The 26,104-nt window shown below is 52.8% G+C and overlaps 1 protein-coding gene across 9 annotated transcripts in view; it reads left to right on the top strand.

Annotated features, from left to right (window-relative positions):
• RANBP3 (RAN binding protein 3) overlaps positions 1-25,529 on the top strand; it is a 52,384-nt gene extending 26,855 nt beyond the window's left edge. For 2 of the 9 annotated variants that reach the window (XM_037042671.1, XM_037042670.1), the window contains exons 2-17: positions 841-960; positions 5,322-5,358; positions 5,446-5,532; positions 7,413-7,484; positions 13,145-13,210; positions 14,121-14,213; positions 15,186-15,304; positions 16,404-16,523; positions 18,311-18,414; positions 18,775-18,853; positions 19,907-20,009; positions 20,545-20,669; positions 22,027-22,147; positions 24,293-24,435; positions 24,733-24,916; positions 25,084-25,529. In XM_037042671.1, coding sequence (XP_036898566.1) covers positions 958-960; positions 5,322-5,358; positions 5,446-5,532; positions 7,413-7,484; positions 13,145-13,210; positions 14,121-14,213; positions 15,186-15,304; positions 16,404-16,523; positions 18,311-18,414; positions 18,775-18,853; positions 19,907-20,009; positions 20,545-20,669; positions 22,027-22,147; positions 24,293-24,435; positions 24,733-24,916; positions 25,084-25,127 — 1,500 coding nt within the window. In that variant the 5' untranslated portion in view covers positions 841-957 and the 3' untranslated portion in view covers positions 25,128-25,529. Of the gene's footprint in view, positions 1-840; positions 961-5,321; positions 5,359-5,445; positions 5,533-7,412; positions 7,485-13,144; positions 13,211-14,120; positions 14,214-15,185; positions 15,305-16,403; positions 16,524-18,310; positions 18,415-18,774; positions 18,854-19,906; positions 20,010-20,544; positions 20,670-22,026; positions 22,148-22,986; positions 23,695-24,292; positions 24,436-24,732; positions 24,917-25,083 lie in introns of those variants that run through there. The other 7 variants (XM_037042669.1, XM_037042663.1, XM_037042672.1 and 4 more) reach the window with 5 other exon arrangements.
• The last annotated feature ends 575 nt before the right edge of the window (positions 25,530-26,104 follow it).

Raw genomic sequence — 26,104 nt, 5'->3', positions numbered from 1 at the left:
AAGGCGCTGATGAGCCTAAACTATGTGTATGAGACCCACTGGAAAGTCTAGATGGATTCTGGAACAAGTTCCGTGGCTGGATAGCTTCCCTCATCTTCCAGCTCCTGCACAGGATTTGACTTTTGTTCCCCCCCCACCACCCTATTTCATGTCTTTGGAGACCACTTCTGTTTTTCTTTTTTCAGTGTGCCTTTTTCGTAAGAGTTTCTGAGCTGGTTGCCTCAGTCACAGAATAAATAGCATCGAATTGGCTCATAGTTAGTTTGAAGTACACAGTCAGCAGGCCCTGCTCTTAACTGATTTTCACCCCATAGCCAGTGAGTGGTCCCCAACCTTTTCAACATCAGGGACCAGTTCCCCCCGCCCTGCCCACCAGGAGAGGATGGGACAGGGGGCAGAGCTCAGGCAAGCTTCCCTCAGCCTGGTTCCCATACAGGCCCCGAGGCCCAGAGGTGGGGACCCCTGCCATAGCCAGCCAGGCTTTCTAACTGGTCAGTCCAGACCAGAGTCACCAAAGCCAAGGCAGGCCAAGTGGTGTCCAGTGTTTTCTGACTTGGTCTTGGAAGACAGCACCCTTCCGCCTGCATCTCCCTGTGTGTCTGTGTCTGCTACTGAGACAGCCTCCTACTCCGTCCCCTTTCCTGGACTGGTGCCCTCGTCTCCCTCAGGCCACACCAGCTGGCCTCACAGAGCCATGGTTTTTTGGAGAAGAGTGATACTTAATAAATGTAATGATTGCAGTGTTTACCGTTTCATCCTTTATACAAAGAACAGAAGCATCCCATGCCTGCGTTCCCATCCTGGGTTAGACGTTACCCCTGACTTTGTACTTGGTGACAGGGACTTACACACCTCCCAGAATGAGCTGCTTCCTTGGAGGACCCTGTGGCTTCTGAGGGGAGAGGACTGCCCCTGCCTATCCCCGCCAGCTGGCCCGGCCCTGCCGCCCTGAAGCGCATGGTGAGCAGCCCCTTTGAGTCTTCTGCAGGCTGGCCTGCTTACCAGCCCACAGCCCTCTGCCGTCTCAGAGGGCTTTTCCACCTTTGTGCGCCTGCTGTGTTCGTTCTCATGTCCTGGCGCCAGAGAAATCAGCTGAAGGGTTTATCTTGCTTGACTTTCTCTTCAGCCTCCTTAAGTCAGTGTCACTTAGGCATATTTTCGTCATGGTGTCCCAAATCGGTGCTGACCCCAGCACCCCCTAGGCGTCATTCTCGAAGAGGTGGACTCTACGGTGGGGAGAGGTGGACTAATGCAGAAATGACTGCATTCTGTCTTCCTGTGTCCTTGCACTAGTTTCTTTTGAAGAGAGTTGCCAGCGTCAGTTTCTTCATTGCATCTCAGCTGTTTCAGACCCCACAGGAGGTTCCAGCAGTTTTGCAAGGTTCTCTCAGGGAGTTTTACTGTGTTGTCCTTTCCAGGCCTTTGCCTCGCAGCTTTTCCAGGACCAAGAAGCCCACCGCATGCCCACAGGATGGTTCTGCAAGAGACTTGGGGCATGGATTTGAGGATCTTCTAGAGTCAGAGGACTAGGAGTGTGTGAATCGTGACTGGCCAGGCACCTTTTCTTTTCCAGGTTACCTAAGGAGCTATAGTGGAGGACACGGGCTCCATTTGTGCAGCGAGTTTTTTGTGCACTGTGTCCTGGATGTTTCATGTCCTGGATAACAGACAGGTTAGGGCCTCATCATAGCTGGAGGCACAGCAGATGGACTCATTCAATCATTTCCAACTGTGATACAAAACGGCAGAGGCCCAGAGAGGCTGGAGTGTGGGGTGGAGAGGAGCTGCCTGCACCTTCTGGGCAGTGAAGTAGTCATGAGCATAGGTTCACCCTGGAGGTGGTTAGGAAAGGCCTCCAGGAGGTTTCAGTGGGTAGACCTGCAGGAAAAGCATTCCAGGCCTTGGGAGTAGTACAAGGCAAAGGAACATTGAGGCAGGAACAGTGCTGACATGCTCAGAAAACAGGAAGAAGACAGAGGCTAGAGTATGATGGTAAGGAGGGTCGGTGCGGGACAGACCAAGGATCCTGGCCATCAGTCCTGGACCCTGAGTGATGGAGCTAAAGCTCCAGAGGCCTCAGCTTCTGGTCTGGGGAGAGGCTCCTAGGACCATTCACATTCAAAAGGACAGCCAGGTGCCTGAGGTTTTGGGGTGTCATTGGCAGAGAAATTTGGGGTATCATTGGTAAGAAATTTAGGTGTCTGCCCTGGCTGGCGTGGTTCAGTGGATTGAGTGCCTGCCTGCAAACCAAAAGGTCACCGGTTTGTGTACATGTCTGTGTACATGTCTGGGTTACAGGGCAGGTCCCCAATAGGGGGCGCATGAGAGGCAACCACACATTGATGTATTTCTCCCTCTTTGTCCCTCCCTTCACCTCTCTGAAGTAAATAAAGTAAAACATTTTTTAAAAAAGAAAGAAACTTGGTGTCATTAAAAGAGCCCCAAAATACAGAAAGCAAAAAATGGCAGAACTGAAGGGAGAAGTAGACAATGCAATCAACAATTGGAAACCGCAGTACCATACTTTCAGTTATCAGTAGAACATCCAGACTGATGAATGAGGACATCGAGGACTCAAACAGCTAGAACCCAGCAGCGTGCACGTTCCCCTCCCAGGCACAAGGAACATTCTCCAGGGTAGACCACTTGCTGGGCCATAAAACCTGTCTCATTAAATCTAAAAGAATTGAAAACATGCAGTCTTCTCCACCTACAGCGGAATGAGATTAGAAATTCACAGCAGAAGGAGCCTGGAAGATTCACAGCTTGGAAACTAACCTAGATGCCCAGCAGGCAAAGGAAAGTTAAGTATGGAGGCTTCTTGAGATCGAGGTGCTAGACGAATATCCTCTACAACATCCAAGGAAACTTGGGCCTGACAACTTTCAGGAGTCCACGGCCAGGACGCAAGCCATTGCCCCGTGCATAACTCAGCAGCGCAGGCCCTCTCTGCTTCTCCCAGTCTCTCTGAGCAAATCCGAGGCCAGGCCTGCCTGGAACTGAGTCTGGCGGGCACCTGACACAGATCAAACAGTCAGAGTAAGAGAGAGCAGTGAGGCTAGAGGACCAAAGGGTCTGTTCTCGTGTGGGAAGTTCAGAAAGAGAGGCTTGAGTAGGGAAAGGACATCAGCGGTTGAAGGAGCCGTGTCTGCAGAGGCCAAGGAGGGTGATATTTCCAGGTCCCAAAAATTAATCCAGGAAGTGGCAGGTCCCACAGGACTTGCAGAGCCATGGGATTTGAGAATAGGGGTGGAGATGGGGCAGGCGGGCTGGGCCTGCTGTGAAGAAATAGGAGCCTGCACCTTGATGATGTCACCTGAGGAGGGGGATGATTTGAAGGAGCCCTGGTGATAACATAGCTCTTCATTAACATGTGTTACCCCAGGCCCTGGCTTCTGCAGAATCAGCTCTGTGGGGGTGCATCTCTCAGGCCCCCACATTAAGTCCTAGGGTTCCCCAAATGTGCCCCTCACCTCCCGGCCATCCCTGGGACATGACTCCACATCCCAACTCTCCCATCCACGTCTGTCTCTGAGCTCTCAAGCCCTGCCTAAGGGTGTAATATCCAACAGATGTGAGCTTGCTCAGGGAACGCAGTCACCACCAGGTGTGAGCTGTGAACAGTTATACCAAGGTCAGGTGCTGGGCTGAGCTGGCATCTCCTGCTTATCCCATTGACCCCTTGCCACTTTCCTGTTGGGGAGATGCCAGCACCTTGTTTTCCAAATGAGATTGTTTGCCCAAGGTTTCCCATTCAGGCATTGGAAGAGCTGGGAGAAAATGACTAGACCTACCGACCTTTTGAGAGGGGGGTTGAGCAGCCTCATGCCCCACTTGTGCTCCATTTGGGCCCAGTAGTATATTCACAGCTCCCCCAAGGACTGTTGAGCCCGTGTTGTTACAAGGATTTGCGTTTCGCCAAGCACTTGGGTGCGTGGTCTCTGAGCCTCCAATCCCCTGAGACACACCTGGGGACAGTGTCATCCTCTTCCCTTCACAGACATTTCCAGGGAGTTCTCAGGACACAGACTTGGATCAAGAAGGCCAGGCTGGTTTTTCTGACCTAAATCTGAGGCATTGGCTCACACAGGAGAGTTGGGATCATTTCCTTAATGTCCCAGCTTTCACTGTCCTTCAGGACAGGGGTCAGTCCACACACGACTTGTGGCTCACGGAGTAGGAAGTACTTTCTGGCCCTTAATGAGAACAATGTGTTGTCCGGGCTTTAGGAGGTGCTCACTAGCACAGTCTGAGGTTCCACCTTCGGGTGGAAATGAGAGAACGTTGGCTCAACAGCAGGAGCCCAGCTGTCCAGGCTGCAGGAGGGTCCCTCCAGCTCCCTCTTGCCCAGTCTGGTTTAGTATGGTTGCTGCCTCCACACTCGCTCTGTGGCGTGCAAATCACTTCCACAGGCACTGGCTCATTTGGTCCCTCACAGCTCCTCCAGGCAGGTGGTCGGCATTTGGCTAAACTCAAGCCTCAGGGGCTTTGCTCAAACTTAAGAAAACTGGCTCCTTCTCTGGCTCATAAGCAGCCCCAGAGGAGTGATGTCCACCCTCCCGCCTTGGCTTCAGGTGGCTTAGTTCTCAAAAGCACAAGTCGCTGAGAAGGGACCAGGGACGTGAGTGGAAGGGATCAAGTGTTGTCCTGGATAGGGAGGGGACGCATTTCAGGCCTCTTAATGGCTAGTTCCCATTCAAAAAGTAAAGGTGGTCAGGGGGAGGTTCTGCAGCCGCCTTCTCAGCGTGTCTACGGTTCTGCGGTCTGCTGGCGTGTTCTGTGCTGAGCGCTTTGCAGCAGCCTCTGGTCTGCGGCACCAGAGCTCTGACTTGCTCAGGAAGCAATGGCCTACCTGGAAACAGGGCTCCTTGCCACAAAATGTGCCAAGGCAAGGAATGGAAACTGCCACAATCTGGTGTTAGGCAACCGTTTTAAAATTAGACAGTCAGCTGCCCTTCAGAGTAGAGAACAGGCCACTTTCCAGCTCGTGGCAAAACGAGTTTTGGCCAGATAGTTTCACTGCGTTTGAATTTGGGGGTGACACACTAGTCAGCTATGACCTGCAGAGAAACAGGAACCGATCCTCATGCTGTAAGGATGCTCTCAGTCACTGAGAGGGTTCCTTGGCTCGTGACCTGGATGGCCAGATGTAAAAGGTTCATGGTGGAGTTCTGAGCGTGAGTTTGGAAGTTCATCTGTGACTCGGGTGGCCAAGCTCAGGCGGTCGGCCCTTGGGACCCATTTATTGCAGAGACCATGAGCTGTTGGGTGCAAGGGCAGCTTGGCCCTCTCTTCCACCCTGATATGTGCTCTTGTTTCAGAGGCCAGCTGGCGGCTCCAGCCCTGAAGGTGGAGAAGGTAAGGAAACCTCTAAAACGTTTCACCGTCTTTGGTTATAAAAGTGAAAGCGGCCTGATTTTCTCCTCTTCTTATTATTTTCTGTAGATTCTGACCGAGAAGATGGAAATTACTGCCCTCCTGTCAAGCGAGAAAGGACGTCCTCTTTAACCCAGTTCCCACCTTCACAGTCAGGTAACAGCTGCAGACCTTTATGGAGCAGTGACAGCATCATGTTTAGAAGCCCCCTGCTCCCCTCCATTGTTCCCCACTTGTCGTCTGTCTCCTGTCCAGACACAGTTAGAACCACCCTGAGACTGGGGCGCTGTCGCCATAAGGTTAGAGCTTGCCCGAAGTGTGGCACCAGGTGCCCTAGTCTGGGATTGGTGACACTTACAGAGAGGTGTGGCCTACTGGACTGATAAAGGAAGATGCACCAAGAAAAAACATCCCTCCAAAATGGAGAAGGGACTGTCCGAGCCCTGTTGGGGCCTCCGACTGTTAATCACAAGTCTGCTTTTCAAACGCCACTAGGAGGTGGGAGGGGGGTTCGTCGGACCTGTCTGCCGTGTGCGTAGAGCTTGGTGGTCCAGTTGAGAAGCCCAAACACACACACTGTACACAGTGAGCTGAGTGGTTCCAGCCGACACTTTGGTGGTGGAATGCCTGGAGCTCCCAGAGGAGAGGGCTTGGGTCTTTAAAGGGAGGGCCGAGCCTCTGGACCAGGCACAGGTTGAGCATGTGTACAAGGCTAGTAGACCAGCCAAGGCTTGTACAAAGTCTGGTACAGAATAGCAACTGGTTCCAGAGTAGAGAGGGATGCTGGGGCTACTTAATGGGGGCCCCTCGAGCCTGGAACGCCCCTGCAGATTGGCTGGTAAGTGCTTCCGCAGGGTCTCCCCCGGTCCTTTCCATCTTATTGGGATCTGGTTCACTCCGGCATTGTCCGGTGTTCTCTGTACCCATGACTAGAGATACTTGTGTGTTGGGAGAGGATATCCAGTTATCCCAGTGGCACTTCATCCTTGGAAAGTTCATATAAAACATTTACAACTATGAACCCTAAAAAGGACACTTTAAGGGGGAAAGACACTCTTGGAAGATTTGTTTGTTTTTACAACAGTAATGTGAACTTTACAGGAATAGGGCAGAGTGAGCATCCTCTCAAGTTTGTCTCTATGACACACTTGGTCTCCTACCTGTTGTCCTTAACGCTTTTTTTGGACATTGCCATGCTCTTCTTCACCCCCTGAATGGGTGCACTGTCAGTTGCCAATCAGACAGTAAGGAACTGTCCAGTTTGCAGCCTAGGCTGCTGTGGACATCCTTTTTGAGGGTGTGGCATAGGTGGCATGCCCACGTGTGGCATAGGTGTTTCTGCAGAAGGAGAAAGCTGCCACCTCCTGGCTTTGACTGTGTTCCTCCCGTTCACTGTCTACCACTGAACCATACTTTCTTATCAGGAAGGTGCAGCAGGGAAGAGACTAGGTTATTCGTGCTGTGGCCCTAGGCTGATGGGGCAAAGGAACACCAAACGTTTTTCTCTCTAGTGCCTTGATCTAGGTCCTAGACACTAGGAGATAACCAGCTCCCGGTCCTCAGGGGAAATGGAAAGATGACCGGTGCCATTAAAATCCTAAATGTGGTTTTTGTGGGGGTGGGGTGCAGCCAACATCTGAGCCTTCAGTGGCGACAAGGAGCAGGGAGTAGGGCTTGGTCCCAGGTAAGACTCAGAACATCTGGTGTGCTCCACTTCCCTCCTCGCTGCTCCCATAGGAGCCCAGAGTGCCAAGGAAAAGCCAGGGGAAAGAGGATAGGGGAGGTGGCCAGAATAGGCCAGAGTTGACTGCTAGGCATCGACACAGGCCATTAGGCTGGAGACGCCCCCTTCTTGCCGTAGAGAGTCTGGAGTGTGTAAAGGCCTTATTCATAATGCTGACCCCACCTCCCTCGCCACAGTGGGGCTTGGAGAACAACCCCTCAGGTCAGAGAGGTGACCTGGGGCATGTCTGCCCCTCCAACTCACTCTGTTTTTCCTCTTGTTCCCTTCCCTGCCTGCACCTCCTTGCTGACAGTATCAAAAAACAATGTTTTTATGCCATCAACCTTCTGCGAACCATCTGCAGGCAATTCTGACTCAGAACCAGGTGAGCCCTCTCATCCCTTTGCTTTTCACAGGCAGTCACTGGGGGTTTTCCTGGGATGAAAAGCAGTCGATACTGTAAAATAATGTCTTAACAAGAGTGGGCAGATTGAAATGAGGGTTCTTTTCCAGTGCCTAAATGTTTTCTCAACTCTTCAGCTGGCACATTTGGACCCAGTGTGAAAGAGGCTTCATGAGCCTTTATTTCTGTTTCTGTAAGGCCTGGTTACAGGGGTTTTTTATGTCCTCTTTGGAAAAAGAATAAAGAGGTGTATTACTAGTTTTTCAAAATTTTACAAGAGTAACAATTTATATCATTTTTAAAAGGCAAATTAGAAATACATAGACTCAAAGAATTAGCCTGCCTATTTCCCCCCCTTACCACCATCCCAGAGGTAACTAATATGAAGTGCAATTGCCCAGACCCCTTTCTGTGTATTAAATTCTCACATTAATTAACATTTCTTAGATGTGTTCAGATAAATACATATTTTTATTCATGGCTTTAAAACTTGAGGGGAAGCAAGCTTGCTCCCTCCTGAAGAACATGGAGCCTGCCTTTTTTGGTCTTTTGCAGCAGAACCAACTCCAGTAATTCCTGAAGGTTCTCCTCATAAAAGATTTAATGAGCAAGTTTAACCACCCGGATTCTGTAACCCAACCTGCCTTATATAAATTCATTCCCAACTTCAAAAGCATTACGAGATAACTCATATTCTGGCATGAGAGCAATGTCAAGGGAAGAGGCAAGTTTTTATAACTCTGAGGATTAATTTGATGGTGGCATTTCAAACTGTTGAATTGATTCTGACTCTAAAAGCAAACTGTTCAGACTTGACCCCCTTCCCAGTCCTGGAGAGGAGCTCAGTTTTTAAAAATCTGATTGTACCTGGGGCACTTGCCTAGCAAGCCAAGTCCTGAGCTGTGTGGGCGGTGTTAGCCTTTGTGAGCCTGTTTTGGCTCAGGGATCAGTCGCTAAAGACACATGTCTTGATCCCTTTATGCCGTGGAGTTCTGTCTGAATCTCACGATCACCCCTGAGGTCTGTGAGTGGCAGCCTCACTCCCCCGTCTCTGCCCCCAAAACCTTTATGCAGCAGCACAGAGCAGGGCTAGACCTGAGAAAGGGAGCAGCTGGAGCCTGGTGCAGTGGGCCTGTCCTATTAGACTTGCCCCTAGCTCTGCAAAGGAAACCTCATATCTTTGCCCGCCTTTTACTTTTTAGCTTTAATTTGGAAAAACCCAGAAACTTAAGGGAATTTTTTACCCCTTTACCCAAAGGCTCTGGGCCTTCTGCAAGAACAAGGCATCAGATTCCAGTCCCTTGTCCCATGTCTTTCTATCCATCTGGAATAGTTCCTCGTTCTTTCTTTGACTTTTGTGACCTTGAAGATTACAGGCCAGTTATTCTGGAGAAGACCTTCCACTGGGGGACTTCTCCCGAAGAGAGAAGTATCCAGCGTTTCCTGGTGCTGCCAACCGGGTTGTGTGTTTGGGGCTGGAGAACCACAGAAGTGCAGCCATGCTCTTGCAGGTGCACCCCGTGCAGGTGCTGGTGGGGCTCCCTGTCGTCACTTGGTCACAGTGGGGTCTGCCCTGTGTCTGCCCCTTCGTGGTCGCTATTTTATGGACAGAGATTTTGAGACATGAGGAAATCTTCTCTCACTTTGCCATCCTGTGTTAGCATCCATTGATGTTTGTGTTCTTGAACTACTTACTACTCTGATGAAGGCCAAACGGACATTTATTAATCAGCATTGTACTGTAAAGAACAGCTTTCTTTTTCCCACTTCATTTAGTCATTTGTATCACATGGATTTACTGGTTCCTATTTTAATCTGTGGGTTATAATCTGTTGTTATTACTATTTAATATTCAGATTTTTTTAAGATTTTATTTATTTATCTTTATAGGGGAAGCAAAGGAGAGAGGGTGAGAAGCATCAATGTATGGTTGCCCCTCGTGAGTCCCCTGCTGGGAACTGGCCTGCAACCCAGGCATGTTCCCTGACTGGGAATCGAACCACGATCGCGTGGTTCGCAGGCCCGTGCTCAATCCACTGAGCTACACCAGCCAGGGCTAATATTCAGATTTTATTTTGATCAGCTTATTTTCATTGTTCCAGATTTAGCCAGTGGCCCCATCAAGCCACGTTCCTGGGCCCCTTGGTAGGTCCCCATCATATTAATCACGTTCTGTACTGTTTGTCATCACACGGGGTTCCAGGCTCATCATCTTTCCCCTTTTTTCAAAGGGGTCTTGGTTCTTCTTAGTGGAACATAGCCTCAAGGGACCAAGATCTGGATGCCCTATGTGCTCACCACCATTGGGCTGTCACTACTCCCAGGACACTCAGTGCTCAGAGCTAGGAACACGCTCACAGCTAGGAACGTGCACCTGTGTGCACCTGTATGCTTACATTTACCTGTGTTTCTGTAGCTGTCTATCTGCAGATGTGGGTAACTCCACATTCGTGTGGATACTTCCAGTTCAGCACCACAGGGTTCATCTTAGCCTCCCCTCTTTGTCTTTCTACCTGTCTCCCAACTGTATGAAACCTGCCTCCCTCTGTCCTCAGTGCATTTTCTCATTGCTCCATCCCCCATGTGTGGCCAAGCGCTCTCCTTGCCTTGCACAGGCATCGCCCTTAAGGCCCCAGCCCTCATCAGGCTGCTGCCTTCTCTGGGCTCCTTTTCAACCTCTGGTGTACATCAGGTTACAGTCTGATATGTTTTACCATTCGATCGGCAGCTCCCTGAGGGGTAAGCATCGCTCAGAAACCACTCAGCATGTTCCTGAGCAGGGCAGGAAGCTCCCTCAAAGGAGCTGCTGGCTTGAGACATGATTTGGAAGAGGGAAAAGGTGCCCCAGAAGGAGAGACCTCTTTCTTCCCCAGCGAGCTCACAGAAGGGCATGCATGTGCTCTTGAGAAGACACCAGCGCAGCCACCTGTGCAACCCCATGACCCTGGCATGGGGTGGGGAGATGCACTTTGGCCTCCAGGCAATGCTGCTTCATTATACCCTGACTGTGTTGCAGGGAAAGTGGATTTCTGAGGCCTGTGACAGGATCTTCAGGGTGTGGCTGCCCTGCAGGCACGCTTCCCTGCTGCTTTGGGCCCCTGCTGTCCCAGGTCCCAGTCTCCAGTAGAATTGTGGTACACCTTGTCCGCCTGCCTGTCGGTTCCCTGCAGCATGCAGCATAGATTTCCTGTGCACCTTCAGGGTGGGCTGGGCCCCAGGCCCACAGCTCATGGGTGTCCAGCGGCAGTAGTGCCTAGGCCCGCTGCCCACGCTGGTCAGCCCAGGTCGGCCCCTGGCTTGGCGGCTGTCAGCATTGGCTCTGCACACAGCACCGTGGCCACGGTGAGAGCACTGCAGGGCCAGCTTTTGGGGCTTTAAAAAATGATCTCAGTTGTGAATTTTACCTCAGTTTTAATTTTTAAATTGCCAGTCATCTGCTGAATAACTCTAAGCCAGGGGTGTCAGACTCATTTTCACTGGGGGCCACATCAGCCTCACAGTTGCCTTCAAAGGGCTGAAATAATTTTAGGGCTGTGTAAATGTAACTACTCCTTAACTGTTAAGGAGTTGAAATTACACTCAGCCCTTTGAAGGCAACTGCAAGGCTGGTGAGGCCCCCAGTGAAAATGAGTTTGACGCCCCTGCTCCAAGCTTTGAAAATGTAACTGGATATTTTCCTTCTAAAAAGGAACACCTGGCAGCACGTTTTCCCGTATCCTATTTGTCTGGTTCTCCCGAGTGTGGTTTTTGTGACCTAGACTCTCGTGGGAGAGGCATCAGCACACAAACACAGGCCCTTAGAAGTCCGCAGGCTCCACTTGTTTTTGTGTTTTTGTTTTAATTTTTTAAAATGTTTTAAAATTATTTACTTATTTATTTTTAGAGAGAGAAAACGATTCATTGTTCTGCTTATTGATGTCTTCATTGGTTGATTCTTGTATGTGCACTGACCAAGGATTGAACCTGCAACCTTGATGCATTGGGACGATGCTCTAACTGACTGAGCTATCCGGCCAGAGCCTCCATCCTTTTTACTAAGTAGCAGTGAGAGTTCCCATAATCCCATTTTCGCCTGAGGAGAGCAGCTTGGCTCACCAGCATGTAGACAGCAGGAAGAGGGCCCTTCTGTTTCATCCGGAATTCTGATTGGGTTTTGTTTCCTACCTGAAGGTCTGGTCTGACCAAGCATTTATGTTGTCATTTTAGTGCACAGTTGGTTGGTTTTTAGTGTGTCCACAAAGTTGTGCAGCTTTCACCATAATTAATTTTAGAGCATTTTAATCAGCCCCCAAAGAAACCCTGTATTTTTTACTGGTCATTCCCCATTTCACCTTCCCCAGTGCCTGGCACCACAAACCTGCTTTCTGTCTCTGGGTTTGTCTGTTCTGGACATTTCACACTAATGAAAATACATACTGTATGATATTTTGAGGTATCTTTCCATTTATTTTAAGTCTTTACTTTCTTTCAATGTTTTGTAGTTTTCTTTTGTTAAATTTATTCCCAAGTATGTTATTTCCTTTTGTGCTACTGTAAATGGAATTGTTTTCTTGAGCTCATTTTTGAGTCATTATTGCCAGTGTATAGAAACGCACAACTGATTTTTGTGTGGTGATCTTGTTCCCTGCAACCTGACAAGGGTTTGTTTCTCATGGGTTGTACCTTAGCACAAAAGCCAGGCTCCCTCTGGTGACCCAAAATGCTGCCATCCCTCTGCTTCCGCGGGCACAGACCTGGGCCTGTTTGGGCCACAGAGCTTTTTGGGTGCTGATCCTTTCCACCAAAGATTGCATTAAACTGTCCCCACCACCCCGCCCCCTCCTGAGATGGTCAGAGTCACCAAGGTGTATGGACTAAGGGATCTATGGACACATGGCTGAGCAGAAACCAGACTTTGAATGTCCTAGGAACCCCTGTGTTTGTCAGCCTGAAATCTAGGCCTGGAGGAGGATCCGCCTGCTCACACGTGACCAGGAGGAACAGCCCTGCTGCCTTTTCCTGGACCTTCTGGCGCTCTCATTAAGCAACAAGGCAAAGCTCTGCAGGCACATCTGGAAAGAGAGCCAGCCTGCTGACTGCCACCCTTGATCTCTTGCCACAGAAAACGTGTCTCATTTCCCAGACATCTGCTGGTTGTACAGAGACCTCTCCTAATTAGAGATGCATCCCTGACAAATCCTCTGGGAAAGGGAAATGGGTCCCTGGAGATCTTTATTTGTGGCCCTATGACATTCTCCAGGGCCTGCAAGTGCAGCATGGCATTCAAGTTCCTCCTGGCAGGCCTCTGGATGAGGTGGTCCATGGGTTGGCCAGTCTCGTACTCACCCTCCAACAGAAGGGCTCCTTGGTGGAGTGGTCGCCCTCACCTCTGTCTGGCATCTCTGACACCCCCTGGTCTTCCATAGCCCATAGCATTTGGCCCCCAAACCACACTTCCCACAGCCCCTTGCCACCTCACCCTGGCTGCCTGGCAGCCTTGGTGGTTGGACAGGATTTCTGCATTTCTGTTTCAGTTTGGAATTGTTTCCCTGGTTCTCCAGGCCCACAGCCCGTAGGGCCCAGACCACGGCCCTCTCCTGCCCACACACTCTCTCAGCCTTGCCACTCCACCCCTGCTTTTATCTCTTGTCTTGTACTTGTAGAGGAAAAGAGCAGTGGGTTCCGGTTGAAGCCACCAACGCTGATCCATGGCCAGGCACCCAGCGCAGGTAAGTGCCCGCCCGCCTTGGTGGAGAGTGGAACGGTTCTCATATCCTTCCAGGCCTCTGTGCAGCATCTGTTTGCACAGCTGCCTAAGGCAGCCCCACCAGCACTCTCTGGGCTGTTACCTGACACTTGGGCCCTGGAAAGCCACTTTAAAGAGCCTGTTAGACCAGGGAGCTTCTCCCACCTGTGAACCCTTCACTGCCCTGAAGTGCAGATGGCAAGGGAACGGGCTTGGCTTGGTCTGGGAGTTTGGGCTCCATGCCCAGCGATAGCTCAGTTGGTTCAGGCTGTTTCTCCAGAGCATTCTAGCCCCAGCATGCCCTGGCATTAGTGCTGATTAGCAGAGTGGCCTCCATCCAGTGGCACATTACTGGTGAGTGGGGCCCAGTGAAGGCCGAAACATTCTTTCACGGTCCTTGCCCAAGCCATGTTTGGCAGAAGCATTTTCTCAATGTTGGCATTTTCAAACAGCAGGTGCAAAGGGTGTCTTTCTGTAACTGCCAAGCAGCATTCTACACTGGAGTGTCTCCTGGCTTCACTTCGTTCCCCTCACATCTGTGCTTGACCCTTGAGCCCAGCACTTGAGAACAGGTGTTCCTTGGCTTTCCCAAAGCATTACTGTACTCACTGCATTAACTCACAGACATGATCAGTTACCTGGGAGTGCCATTCAATCACATATAAAAATAACAGTAGCCAGACTTTGCATGTCCAGTTGTAAAGAAAATATCCTCGGGGTTTTTTTGTTTGTTTTGTTTTTCTTTTTCTTTTTTTGCTTCCCTACAGAGTGTAGTCTGTAAGGGCCATGAAATGGATCACTGGGTTTGTCTTGGAAAGTGCTTGAGAGCCTGAGGTATTATGTTTCTGCCTGAGAGGTCCAAGGGCCCTGGGCAAACCATCCTCTGTTCCCAGGTCTGCCAAGCCAGAAGCCCAAGGAGCAGCAGCGGAGCGTGCTTCGTCCGGCAGTGCTACAAGCCCCACAGCCAAAGGCACTGTCGCAGGCCGGTAAGAAACGCAGCCCTGGTGCCCAGGCTCGCATGGCAGAGTAGAGCATTTCAGAAGTCGTGCCTGGGACAGCCACACAGGTGACTTTGCTCATATCTGCCAAATGCACATAGAAATAAAGAAATAAAGAGAGCACTGGGAAAACAACCCTTGATGTCCCCAGGGAGCCCAGGAAAGACAGAAGGCTGAGCCTGCCTCCTGGTGCAAACATTACCTTGTGCACGCACCAGCCTTCTAAACGCTGCCTCCACTCCCAGACCTGAAGTAGGTCTGCCCCTACTGAGTACAGGCAGAGCTTAGCCCTGCAGTCTCCAAAACTGAAAGGGTGGCTTTCACGTGCGTTTTCATTTCACTCGCCAATCTTGAGACATGACTTTTAAACCATATTTCCATTGCATTCGCACAGGCAGTGATTTTCAGTTAACCCTTAGTTTCCCTCGTGTGAGTGAGCTCTTCCTGTCTTCCTCGTGACCCGTGCTGTGATTCAGGAACTCTTCAGCAGCTGCAACACAGCATCCCACACAAGGGACATGAACGTGCTTCTGAAGAGCATTTAATTCCAGGGGAAGTTTATGTAGTGCTCAGTCAAAGCCAGATTTAAAGCTGTACGTGTCATGTAATCTCACTTGTTTAAAGGAAAAACCGCGCAGAATGAGGATGTTATTTGTAAAATTTGTTGTATGAAACTCATAATCATTCCCTCAGTATTTGTTCTTTTTCTTCCCAACCCCCACCTTCATTAGTATTGCTTCTAAATACACTGAAAACTCACACAGTCTTTGTAGAATAAGCAATAAGATATCCCCACCTCTGTGTGGTTTTAGTTTTGGTTTTATTTTAATCTAAGAATGTGTTGCTTTCAGTGGTGTGCCAGGTCCTTTATGCTGTTGGTCCAAATGGGGGCAGAAGGAAGCACCAGAGGCGATGCAGCACCAACTCCACAAATCTCCCCCTGTCCTTTTGTTCCCACAGTCCCAACCGGCAGCACAAATGGGCTCAGTGTCCCAGCAGACTGCACAGGAACCACGACGTCGACATCACCCAGCATCCCCACACGGAGAAGTCCGCCTGATGAGGCGCCAGCCCCTGAGGTTCGTCTGTGCTCAGGAGGGGAACACACCTCACGAGAGACCCCTCGGGCCTTGCCGAGCACATAGGCCACTTCCTGCTCTGAGCAGCGCCAGTGTTCTGTGTTCGGGCCTCTGGGTTTGCTCAGCGGCATCAACACCGAGAGTCTGCCGGGTGGGGGGTCCCCGTGGTCCAGAGAGAAAGGTGCCATGAGCACAGCTCTGGCACAGTCTGCACTGCCCAAGGCTAGCATGACCTTCCACGTGTCCCAGGTAGCGTTTGGGAGGATGGCTTTCATTAATGAGGGCCTTGCACCGTCTCATGCGGACAGTGTCTCCCCTCTTTGTTTCCATATTCCAGCAACTCTGGGGATACATACAGTGTGCCCTTTCTGATCGAAGTAGGTTCAGAAATTATTTCTTTTTAAAAAACAGTCCTCCGGGTTCTGAAATTATAGAGGCCAGGCGCGTCGGTTTCCAGGAGTGCTGCAGAGCAGCCGGGACACGGGTGTTCACGAAGCGCCCGCCCTTGGGGCTGGCAGAAACCGACTCGGAGCCTGGTCTGCAGCACCGCACCAGGCCTCGTACACGAGTCAGCCTGCAGCCGCGGGCTTTGCACTCCAGCAACCTCGGCAGACAAGTTGCTGCCGAAGGTTTTCTTTCTTCTGCCTCCTCCGTGCCCAACCCCACCCCCTTGTAGATGTTCAGGCTCAGATGGTGAAAAACGATCATCTACAATTCCATTTGGAAACCTCCTTGAGCGCCCCCACCTTCAAACCAGTTAGCAGAATTGGAACTCAAGGTTGTTTCTGTACCATACGCTTCTTGGAAACGTCGATGGCTGGGTTTAGGGCGGGCGGTCAGCCGCACAGCTCCATGCTGGAGGGAGATCCAGAAGCAGCCCAGCTGTCCTGTGCCCCCGTGTTCCCAGCTGCCGAGAGCTCACCCCGTCCAGTCCTGGGGTCTGCCTGCCTCACCCTTCCTTTTGGTTCTAGCCCCACCTCCTGTCCCTCAGCCCCGGGACCTTCGCCAAAGGATAGGTGCTGCGGCAGTAAGGTGGCTCAGCTTGCTCATCAAGGCAATGTGTCCCTTCTTTTCAGTTGTCATTGTTCTGTTTAACTAGGAGAAGGAGCCCGAGAGGAGTGAGTCTAGCAATCCTTCCGAGGAGGACAGCTGTGAGAAGAAAGAACACGCCGCACAGCAAGCATTTGTGTTCGGGCAGAACTTGAGGGACAGAGTTAAGGTACGCACTTAAAGGGCTGGACGAGCTATCGAGCACAAGCATTGATCTTTTTATGCCTCCCCCAGGTTCAGCACCAGGAGTTGGCTTCTTAAGGATGGGGCAGACACAGAGCGGGGTGTGGGTGGTCCTGTGACTCACAGCGCAGCTGGTAGCTGCTTGTCCTGCGTCCTTCCCACACTCCTCTGCTCAGGCACCCAGGCTGCCCGCACCCCTCCCCCCTGAGTGGGACTGAGCAGTGGCTCCTGGTGGCAGGGCACAGAGAGGCAGCCCGTGAGAGAGGTTTGTTTCCTTCGGGGCTTTCTATGTCAGCACTAGCAGCAGTCAGCCCGAATTGTGCCTAGTAGCTGGGGACCTGCCCTGTGCAGCACGTGGGGGCTGTCGAGCAGCATCCCTGGCCCCCACCCTCTAGTATACCCTCCCAGTCGTGACTGCCACACGTGTCCCCACATAGTGCCGAGGGTTTTTCATGGGACCAAATCGCTCCTGGCTGAGAACCATCACCTTTTTTTCTAAAGCCGGGCAGGTGAGAAGTACTAGTTTTGCTCCCATGGGAGCAGCCGTGTCTGTCACCTCCTGGCCACCCCCAGGCAGGTGGGTCCAGTGTGGGGACTGAGTTGGGGCGGAGGGTGTCTGGCAGTGGCAAGGGTCTCAGCTCTGCGCCTCATGTGCTGCTAGTGCCCCAGAAAGCCTAGAGCAGGCGGCACCACCTTTCGCAGCCACAGGGACGGGCTGTGCCATTCCCAGCAGCTCACCTTTAGAGGACTGAGAGGCCATGTCTGGGGACATCTGTGGTTGGCACTCCTGGCGTTGACTGGGTGGGGGCCAGGGGTGCTGCTCAACAACACCCCACAGTGCCTGGGACGATCCCGCCCCAGTGTCGGTGATGCTGAGGGTAAGACGCCCTGAGATGAGGAAACAGAAGTCACCACCGCATAGAAAACAGCGGGTCACACCGTCTACATTTCTCATGTGCTAGCAGTGTCCAAGAGAAGCACAGGTGCCCCGGGAGACAGAAATGGGTGTTGCCATCATCTGACTGTAGCCAAAACAATGAGTCCCTTGGGGGACTGCTTCCTCCAGGGAAGAGGACAGAAGTAAAGGGAGGGCCTTGATACCCACCAGCACTCAGGGAGGCACCTGGCCAGACCTCAGGTCGAGTCTGCTTCTCAGGTACGCCGCCTGGACGTCGGGGCTGGGGCAGTGTCTCCTAGAGGTCCAGGGCTCACGTCTCTGAGAGCTTGGTCATGCCCCACCCCCTCCCAGAAGGTGACTCCAGGCCACAGTCTCCAAGCTGCGCCACGTCTGTGCTCCGTCGCTCGCAGGACCAGGTCCATCCTGCACCCCCCATCAGGTTCCCAGGAGCAGTGTGTCAGGTCACCTGTGCCAGGGAGCAGGCGTGGCAGCTGGCATCAAAGCAGCCGTCAAGAAACAGTGCTTTTTATGTTCGTAGTAAACCCCTTAAAGCAGCAGATTTCTAAGCCTTCTGTGATCTCTGTGCAGAAGTATTGATGAAAATGCTAACAAGATGCCAGCCTGAGTGCGTTTTTGTGTTTTTTTAACAAGGTAGAAAAAGTTCCCTAACACTTTATGAATTGTTTTATACCCCAGCCATTAAAGGCAAAAGGCTGTGCCATTGATTGCGTGCGCGCACAAACCACCTCGCACATCTGGTGGGGTTTGTGTGGGGGCAGCTGCGCTGCCCGGCCGAGAGGTCGTGCGGCCAGGCCAGGCTGCTGCAGAGGGCCCGACCGCATCGCTCTCTGAGTGCGGGGGTTTCTGCTCCCCAGTTGATAAATGAGAACACCGAAGCAGCTGACGTGGAGCATGCCGGACACCCCAGTTCAGAAACGCCGGCCGCAACCAACTATTTCCTGCAGTATATCAGCCCCAGGTATGTGTCTTGGGCCCTGCGCCCTGCCCTGTGCAGAGTGAGCCTCAGCCTCAGAGGGGCCCAGGTCAGTCATCCGCCCCAACTCAGACCCCCAGAGGGGCAGCATCTTCCAGTATCCCGGTTGCCCTCCAGCCCTTTCCTTTTTTTCTATTTGGCACAGCTCTGGAGGGGCCAAAACAGTGGGCTTTGCTGGACACCTGAGGCAGGCCTGAGTTCTGTGCGGTTGTCTAGCCCAGCCCTCCAGTGACCTCTGTCACCTGGACCTGGTGCCCCAAGCAGAGCCCAGTGGGCTGGTGGCAGCCCAGCTGCCTTCTGTTACCCACCAGGTCCCACCCGATTCACAGCCCATCTTCTCTTCAGTTTAGAGAACTCGAACAGCAGTGCCGATGCCACCAGCAACAAGTTCATATTTGGCCAGAACATGAGCGAGCGCGTGTTGGTGAGTGGCCCCTGCAGGGACTGTTCTCCCTGGGACCCAGAAGGCCCAGAAGGCCTTTAGAGCCACCCCACCCCCGTTCAGGTCAAAGGGAAATGGGTGTGGCTACCACTTCTCTTGGAAAATTAGGGTGATTTCAGTTGTAAGTAGGAGAAAGTAAACCCAGCTTAGACTCCACTTAAAGCAAGGGCTGGGGGTGGTTATCTGCTCTCTCAGAGCTGGTGTCCTTCTTCCTGTCTCTCCGCACGGAGACAGGTTTTCCTGGCCCCAGGCCAAGCTTCTTCCCACGGGGGCTAGGGCAGTGGCAGCCGTCAGAACCTCAGCCTTTATCTGCGTGCTGCTGGGGCCCTGAGCTGCTTCTGGGGCCAAGGGTGGTCAGCTCCACCTGATGTTGGGGGGGAGCGGGGCTGCAGCCCTGAGTGGGGGATGGGTACAGTGGGCTCAGGGACCCTGTGTGCCATGTTCTCCAGATACACACCACAGCCAGCGCTGGGTTCTGGTATTGTCCATGTGCCCCCTCCCTCGGCGCCTTTTTTCCCCAGTCGTACACACAGCCCCGCTGGGTCTGTCGTCAGTGTGGCTAAGGAGCTGTTTTTGGCCCAGCCAGTTCTTTGTGTGTTTTTCTCAGTCTGCATTACATCGAGGTGGCCCCTGCTGCTTTTCTCAAGCATCAGTGCTGTTCTTCTTTCTTTAAAATGAAATAGTCACAGAACTACCTCACACAGAGGAAGGTGACCACTGCAGCCCAAAGTAATGTCAGCTGGGGGCACACGCCTCTAGCCAGGCCACAAGAAGCCCCATTTTGGGGGCTCCTGGGGCAGCTCATGTGTGGTCCACCAGGGCAGGTCTGCAAGGACAGCTTTCTGTTAGGTTTCAACACCAAACGATGCTTGGCAATGGTTGTGTGGTGCCGGGGCGGGGAGCAGGCCAGGACCCACCTGGCAGGGAAAGGGCTGTGCGGGCTGCCCACCAGGCCCGGGGGCTCTCTGTTACTCTGGAGTTGGCCCCCGGACCCCTCACACACGCCCCTACCCGCGTGCCTTCGTTTTCCTGCAGAGCCCACCCAAATTAAATGAGGCCACTTCAGATGCCAACAGGGAAGGCTCAGCTGTCGAGTCCGGGTCCGAGTCCTCGTCCCAGGAGGCCACCCCCGAGAAAGGTACGTTGCAATCCTGCTGCCTCGTAGGGGAGGGTGCCAAGTGACAGGACGCTGTCCTTCCACGCCCCTGCTGGGGAGGGACGCAGAGGCCAACTCAAACTCAGCACAGCAGTGACAACCTCGGGAGCCAGCTGCCGGGGCAGAGCCAGAAAGCCGCGGGCTCTGGTTTCCAGTGAGCACAAAGGGGGCATGTTTGTCTAAAAACAGCCAGGCCCTCGGCTCTGCGTGTGGCTCAGGGGTAGGGCAGTTGAGATGGTTGTCACCCTCTCCCTTCAGAGGGAGTTTCTCTTGAGTGCCCTCTTGGAGGTCTGTCCCCTCCTGAATGGGAAATGGGAGACCCGCAGTCATGCCAGCAGCTCCTCGCTGGCCTCCCTACAGATCCTGCGGGCAAACTACTTGGCACATTTCAGGGTCCACTCCCAAGTCCCAGTGTCCCTGCCTGGGATAGCAGGCACCCTGGAGGCCAAACCAGCCGTTTTGTCTCCTGTAAGGTACACACTCTCCCCCCACCACGTAAATAGTCAATGTCGTTTAGCTAATAACGTTGCAGAGTCCCTGGCTGAGTCGGCAGCTGCCTACACCAAGGCAACAGCACGGAAGTGTTTGTTGGAAAAAGTGGAAGTCATCACCGGGGAGGAGGCAGAGAGCAACGTGTTACAGGTGAGGTGGCCACAGGTGGGCCTCGCGGCCCTTAGGTGGACATGCGAGGGCCGACAGTAGCCCGCAGCTTCTCTGTGCATCTGGGGGTCCAGTTCCCAAAGGCTCGGGCTTCCTGTGGACGTGCCAGAGGGGTCTGAGTGCCCCCCTGATTCAGGACCTTGGTTGGACTTTTGTGAAGAGCTCACCCCGGCCCTAAGGGTCTATATTGCCTTGTTTTCCAACAAAAGGATTCTGTTTTGAAACATTCTGGTAGATCAGGGGGTTATAAGACTGTCGTGACTTCTCTTGCTGTCCAGAGTGACAGCTGTGGTTGTATTGTCCCGCTGGCCCCTCGTCCTGTTTTACTGGGAGAAGAACCACAGATGCAGCCCCACCTCTCCTCTCCCCCGTCTCCCTCCCCGGCCGGCCCCGGGCAGCATGTCCAGGTCTGCGTGCCCTTTCCTCTGCTTTTCATTTTTCACACACACATGTGTCTATAAACCTTGTATAAATGTAGATAAAGGAGTTTTTAGTGTGGGTTTTAATGGTACTTCTTTCCCCAGTCAGCACTGGTTTTTAATCTTTCTGTGTTAAGAGAGATTGGCATGATGATCTGCAAACTTCTTCTATAAAGGACCGCCTATGGTCTGTTGATATTCTTTTTTTTTTAATACAACAGTTATTGAGGCATAATGCACATACTAAGAAAGTTACCCTTTTAAAGCATGCGATTCTGTGGTTTTTAGTATATTTGCAAAGATGTGCAACTGTCACTACTATCTAATTTAGAATAGTTTTTCTTTTGTTGTTTTTCTAATTTAGAACATTTTTGTCCCCCCCAAAGATACTTTGTACCCATTAACAATCACTCCCCATCCCACTCCCCTAGCCCCTGACAACCAAGAATCTATTTCCTGTCTCTGCAAGTTTCCCTGTTCTAGACCTTTTAATAAAAGGAGTCTCTCCGAGCACCATGTTTTTAAGGGTCACCCACGTTGTAGTGTGAGTCAACGCTCTGTTCCTTTTCAAGGCTGAGTAATATTCCTCTGTGTGAGGTGTCTGATTTCTCCCCGTCCTCTCCAATGCCTGTTACCATCTGTCCACTTGGTTGTAGCCATCCTAATGACTATGAAGTTTCTCCTTGGGTGGGTTCTGGGTTGCATTTCCTTAATTTTTTAAATAGCCCCCTAAAAGTATAAAAATCCACTCTAGTTTGAGGGCAGAACAGAAAACTGGCCAAGTGCCCAATGTGGATCCCAGGGTGTAGTTTAGTGACCCAGGTAGTTCACAGGATTTAGGTGGAGGCTCCCAGGAGCCCCTCGGCAATGGCTCCCCCAGCCAGGGCCCCGATCACCCGGAGGGACGCCCTGTGTTCCAGATCCAGTGTAAGCTGTTTGTCTTTGACAAGACCTCTCAGTCCTGGGTGGAGAGAGGCCGGGGGCTGCTCAGACTCAACGACATGGCATCGACTGACGATGGGACATTGCAGTCCCGACTAGGTGAGCCTCGGTGGGCCCCTGGCGGCGGGGGGGGGGTGCCTGGACTGGTGCAGAGCTCCCACGGTGGTGAAGGACAAGGCCCCAAATCTACCCCTCAACCCAAGGAGCAGGAAAGCGGGTCCCCACAGGGGAGACCCCAGTATCCACACTCAGGTCTGACCCAGAGGACCCAGCTGCCAGCTCTGCCACTTTCTGGGTTTGAAAGTGGATAAAAGCACATAGCAATTTTTACACTTATTTTCTGATCATGAAAGTGCCCACTGTTTTATGGTAGAATGGGAAAAGAAATTAATCATCAACAGCAGTGTCTCTATAAAGAGAATTCTCTACCAGCAGTGCTGTGGCGGTCCGCTTCTGCTCTGTGGTCCTTCTTTAGGGAACTGGGGTGACTTTGTACTCTGCTCTTTCCACTTGCTGTGTGGTGAGCATGTCGCTGTGTCGGTAAATCTATCTTAAAACTGCAACTGTTTGGGAAATTGTTACAGTAACATGTCTGCTGACAGTGAGCGTGTGTCACCGTTTCCCAGTGACAAACATGCAGCTTGTTCCTGATTTTTCTCACTATCAGGAATGATGCTCTGGGATTGTCTGTTCATGAATCTTATTCCCAGCAATATGCTGGTTGCAGAAATGGGTGTGGGTGTGTGTGTGTGTGTGTGTAATCTTTCCAAACTAAAATCGTCCTCTGGCCCTTACAGAGACAGCAGTTTCGGGCCCAGTAGTAGCTCACATTGTATCCTTTTAGGATGGACCCCAAGATTGGAACAGGGATGAAGAAGGCCCTTTTGTTTGGGCACCATTCTTTCCCCCCGTGGACGTCCCTTTTCCGTTTTTCTTAGGGAAATGTTCGAGTGTGTGTGGACGGAGAGAGCACAGTGTTTCCAGCCCCACCGCTCAGCATCCGCCGCCTCAGGCTGCAGCCTGGGGCCCGCTTTGTTGCATCACGCCCTCGCCTCCCTCACTGAGATCCACCCCGGGCACCCTTTCCTTTCATCCCCCCCCACTCCCCCAGTCTTTGATGCTTGTCACAGCCCTTCCCTCCAAGCCCATCTAAAATGCTCTGTTGCCTCAGAGGTGGGCACTTCAGGCTTGCAGGACTGGGCTCAGAGGACGCAGTCAGCAGGGGCCCAGGACCCCACAGGGCTCCCCAAGCTGCTCCCTGTCCTATGTGGCCCTCCGTGGCCCAGGATGGCATGACAAATCCTCTCCAGGCCTGTTCCAATGGGGAAAGCTGGGCTGGCAGGCAGGCGAGGGTCACCCATGTCCATGCGGTCAAGGCACGGGTGGGCTGGGAGGGCTCTGACAAGCGAGCAGGTTGACTATGGCCTTGGACTTGCTATGGTTAGAACTGGGGGTGTCACGTGTCCATCCAGAGAGGGGAGGTCTGTGCCCAGTTTTTCTCTGCCATATGCTTCCCTCAGTCTGTTTATCTCCTTCCCATTGGAAGCTCTGAGCACAGTGTGGCCTCAACCCTATTTTCTTAAGGTTTTATTTATTTTTAGAGAGCAGGGGAAGGGAGGGGAAAGAAAGGGAGAGAAACATGTATTCAAGAAACATTTGTTGGTTGCCTTTCACATGCACCCTGACCAGGAATCGAACCAGCAACCGTTTGCTCTGTGGGACAGTGCCCAACCAACTGAGCCACACTGGTTAGGGAGGTCTCAACCCTTTTTCCTAAGAAAACCACAGGGCAGGGGCTGGGACTTGGCCTGTGAGGAGGCATCAACTTCTATGTGACATGTGTCACACAAAGTGTGAGTGTCCCCAATGTGCAGCCTGGGAATGTCCCTGTCTGGCTCTGCCTCCTTGTAGTTTGTCTCCTGCTTCTGCCAGATCACCCCCTTCCACAAGGGAGCTGCCAATCCTGACACATGATGTGTGAACCAACAAAACACTCTTACACGTGGGCTCTGACCCCACCAGTGGCCTTAGTGGTTCTGGGCCCGGGAAGCCAGGTTGTGGCACCGGGCCAACCCCAGCATGTGAGTGGCTGTAGTTCAGTGGACAGGTGGGTGGTTTTCATGGACCTTGGTTGAGAAGCATGGGATTTTTGCCCTTGGGGTTTGCTCTTCCAAGTTGTATCTGTTCTAGCTGGCTTTTAGGTGGGGATTTGGGACCAGGGCTGAGTGGCCTTGTTGGTTGCAGTGATGCGGACCCAGGGTAGTCTGCGGCTGATCCTCAACACTAAGCTGTGGGCCCAGATGCAGATCGACAAGGCCAGTGAGAAGAGCATTCGCATCACAGCCATGGACACCGAGGACCAGGGTGTGAAGGTCTTCCTGATCTCGGTGAGCAGCCTGGAGGCAGGCTGGGCTGCCCGGATCAGGGCAGCAACGCCGAGCCACCACAGGAAGGAAGCCCCTCGTCACATGCGGTCACTACAGGGCTGGATGGCTGGGTGCCCCTCTGCAGGGGAGCACTGAGCACTGCCCTGAGGGCATGGGCCAGGGAGAGAGCGGGGAAGCCACTGTCCCTGGGCTGTGGAAGCTTTGGGCTGTGGTCCCCAGGTTGAGGAGAGCCCTGGGGGGTAGTCTCCCCATGAGGCCTTGTAACCAGCACTTCCTCCGCCCACCCGGCCCCACCAGGCCAGCTCCAAAGACACGGGCCAGCTGTATGCAGCCCTGCACCACCGCATCCTGGCCCTGCGCAGCCGCGTGGAGCAGGAACAGGAGGCCAGAACACCTGCCCCCGAACCTGGTGCAGCCCCATCCAACGAGGATGACAGTGATGATGACGACGTCCTGGCTCCATCAGGTGCCACAGGAGGCGGTGAGCCAGCAGTCCCTGCTCCGAAGGGCATGAGGTGGCTGGTTTCCTAAATCCCGTCACCCATTGCCACTGACTGTGGGTGACATCTTGGTCTGGAGGCCTGACCCTGGGGGTTGCGGGTGCCTTCCAGAATGGGGACCTGATGGCAAGGCCACTGCTTCCCACAGGTGCTGGTGACGAAGGGGACGGGCAGACGGCTGGGAGCACATAGCGCCGGGAGCTGGCCGCCCAGGAGCCTGCTGCTTTGTCCGTCTGTCCACCTGCCCGCCCGCCCCTCCCTGGCAGTGTTGAGGCGCGGGACTTGGGAACCACACTCCCCGATGGGTTGGCCACAGTCCGGATCCGCACGGCCCGTTCAGACGCAGACTTGGGAACTGCCTGAGCGTGGTTTGGGACACGAGACCTCATCATATTGATGAGCAAAACAAAAAGAACATTTCTTCCCTCCCCCCTTTGAATTGAAATGGCACATTAAGACTTGTCACGGCTTCTCACTGGGACTGGGACGCCTGGTTTTTCACCCCCCCTCCTGCCACCACCACACCTGTGGGTTCCTGCCGCCTGCCCAGCCACCAGGTCTGTCCCCACAAGTGTAAACACTGGCTCTGCTGGACGTTCTGCTACTATTTTGATCTCATTTCCCCCTTCCGATTTGGGGTGTGTATTTTTAATCCCCCTCCCCTCAAGGCTTTGTTTTGGTCTCTTAGGTGACGGATGCTCCCACATGTTGAGCAGGCGCAGCTCCAGCGCCCGTGCTCTCCCCGTGGTCACGGCCTATGTGCTGGGGCCACGCCGAGGAGCTGGGAGGAGAGGCCCCCACTTGCTCCCCACCTGGGGTTCCTCCAGGCTGTCATGGGGTTTTGAGGGGTAGGCGTCATGCCTGGAGAGAACTTTTCTAGAAAAGGGTCACTGGATCTAGGAGGGCATGAGGGGCTGATTTCCTAGGTCCTCTCACACCCATTGCGGTTGGCCCAAGGGTGACGTCTTGGTGTGGAAGCCTGACCCTGGGCATAGGGTGCCTTCCAGAATGGGGACCTGATGGCGAGGCCACTACTTCCCACGGGCGTTGCTGACGAAGCCGTTAGCGCCCCTCCCCTCCTGTTTATCCCCATCATGTGGGTCACCCATCATCAGGCACCTGGGCAAACACCTGCTTCCTGCTGTTGGCCATTCCTTTCCAGCCCTGGA

The sequence above is a fragment of the Sturnira hondurensis genome, unplaced genomic scaffold (assembly GCF_014824575.4).
Source record: "Sturnira hondurensis isolate 20B ecotype Veracruz unplaced genomic scaffold, ASM1482457v3 Scaffold0003693, whole genome shotgun sequence".
Lineage (NCBI taxonomy): Eukaryota > Metazoa > Chordata > Mammalia > Chiroptera > Phyllostomidae > Sturnira > Sturnira hondurensis.
The sequence above is the reverse complement of the archived record's forward strand: the minus strand, read 5'-3'. Positions and strand labels throughout refer to the sequence as shown.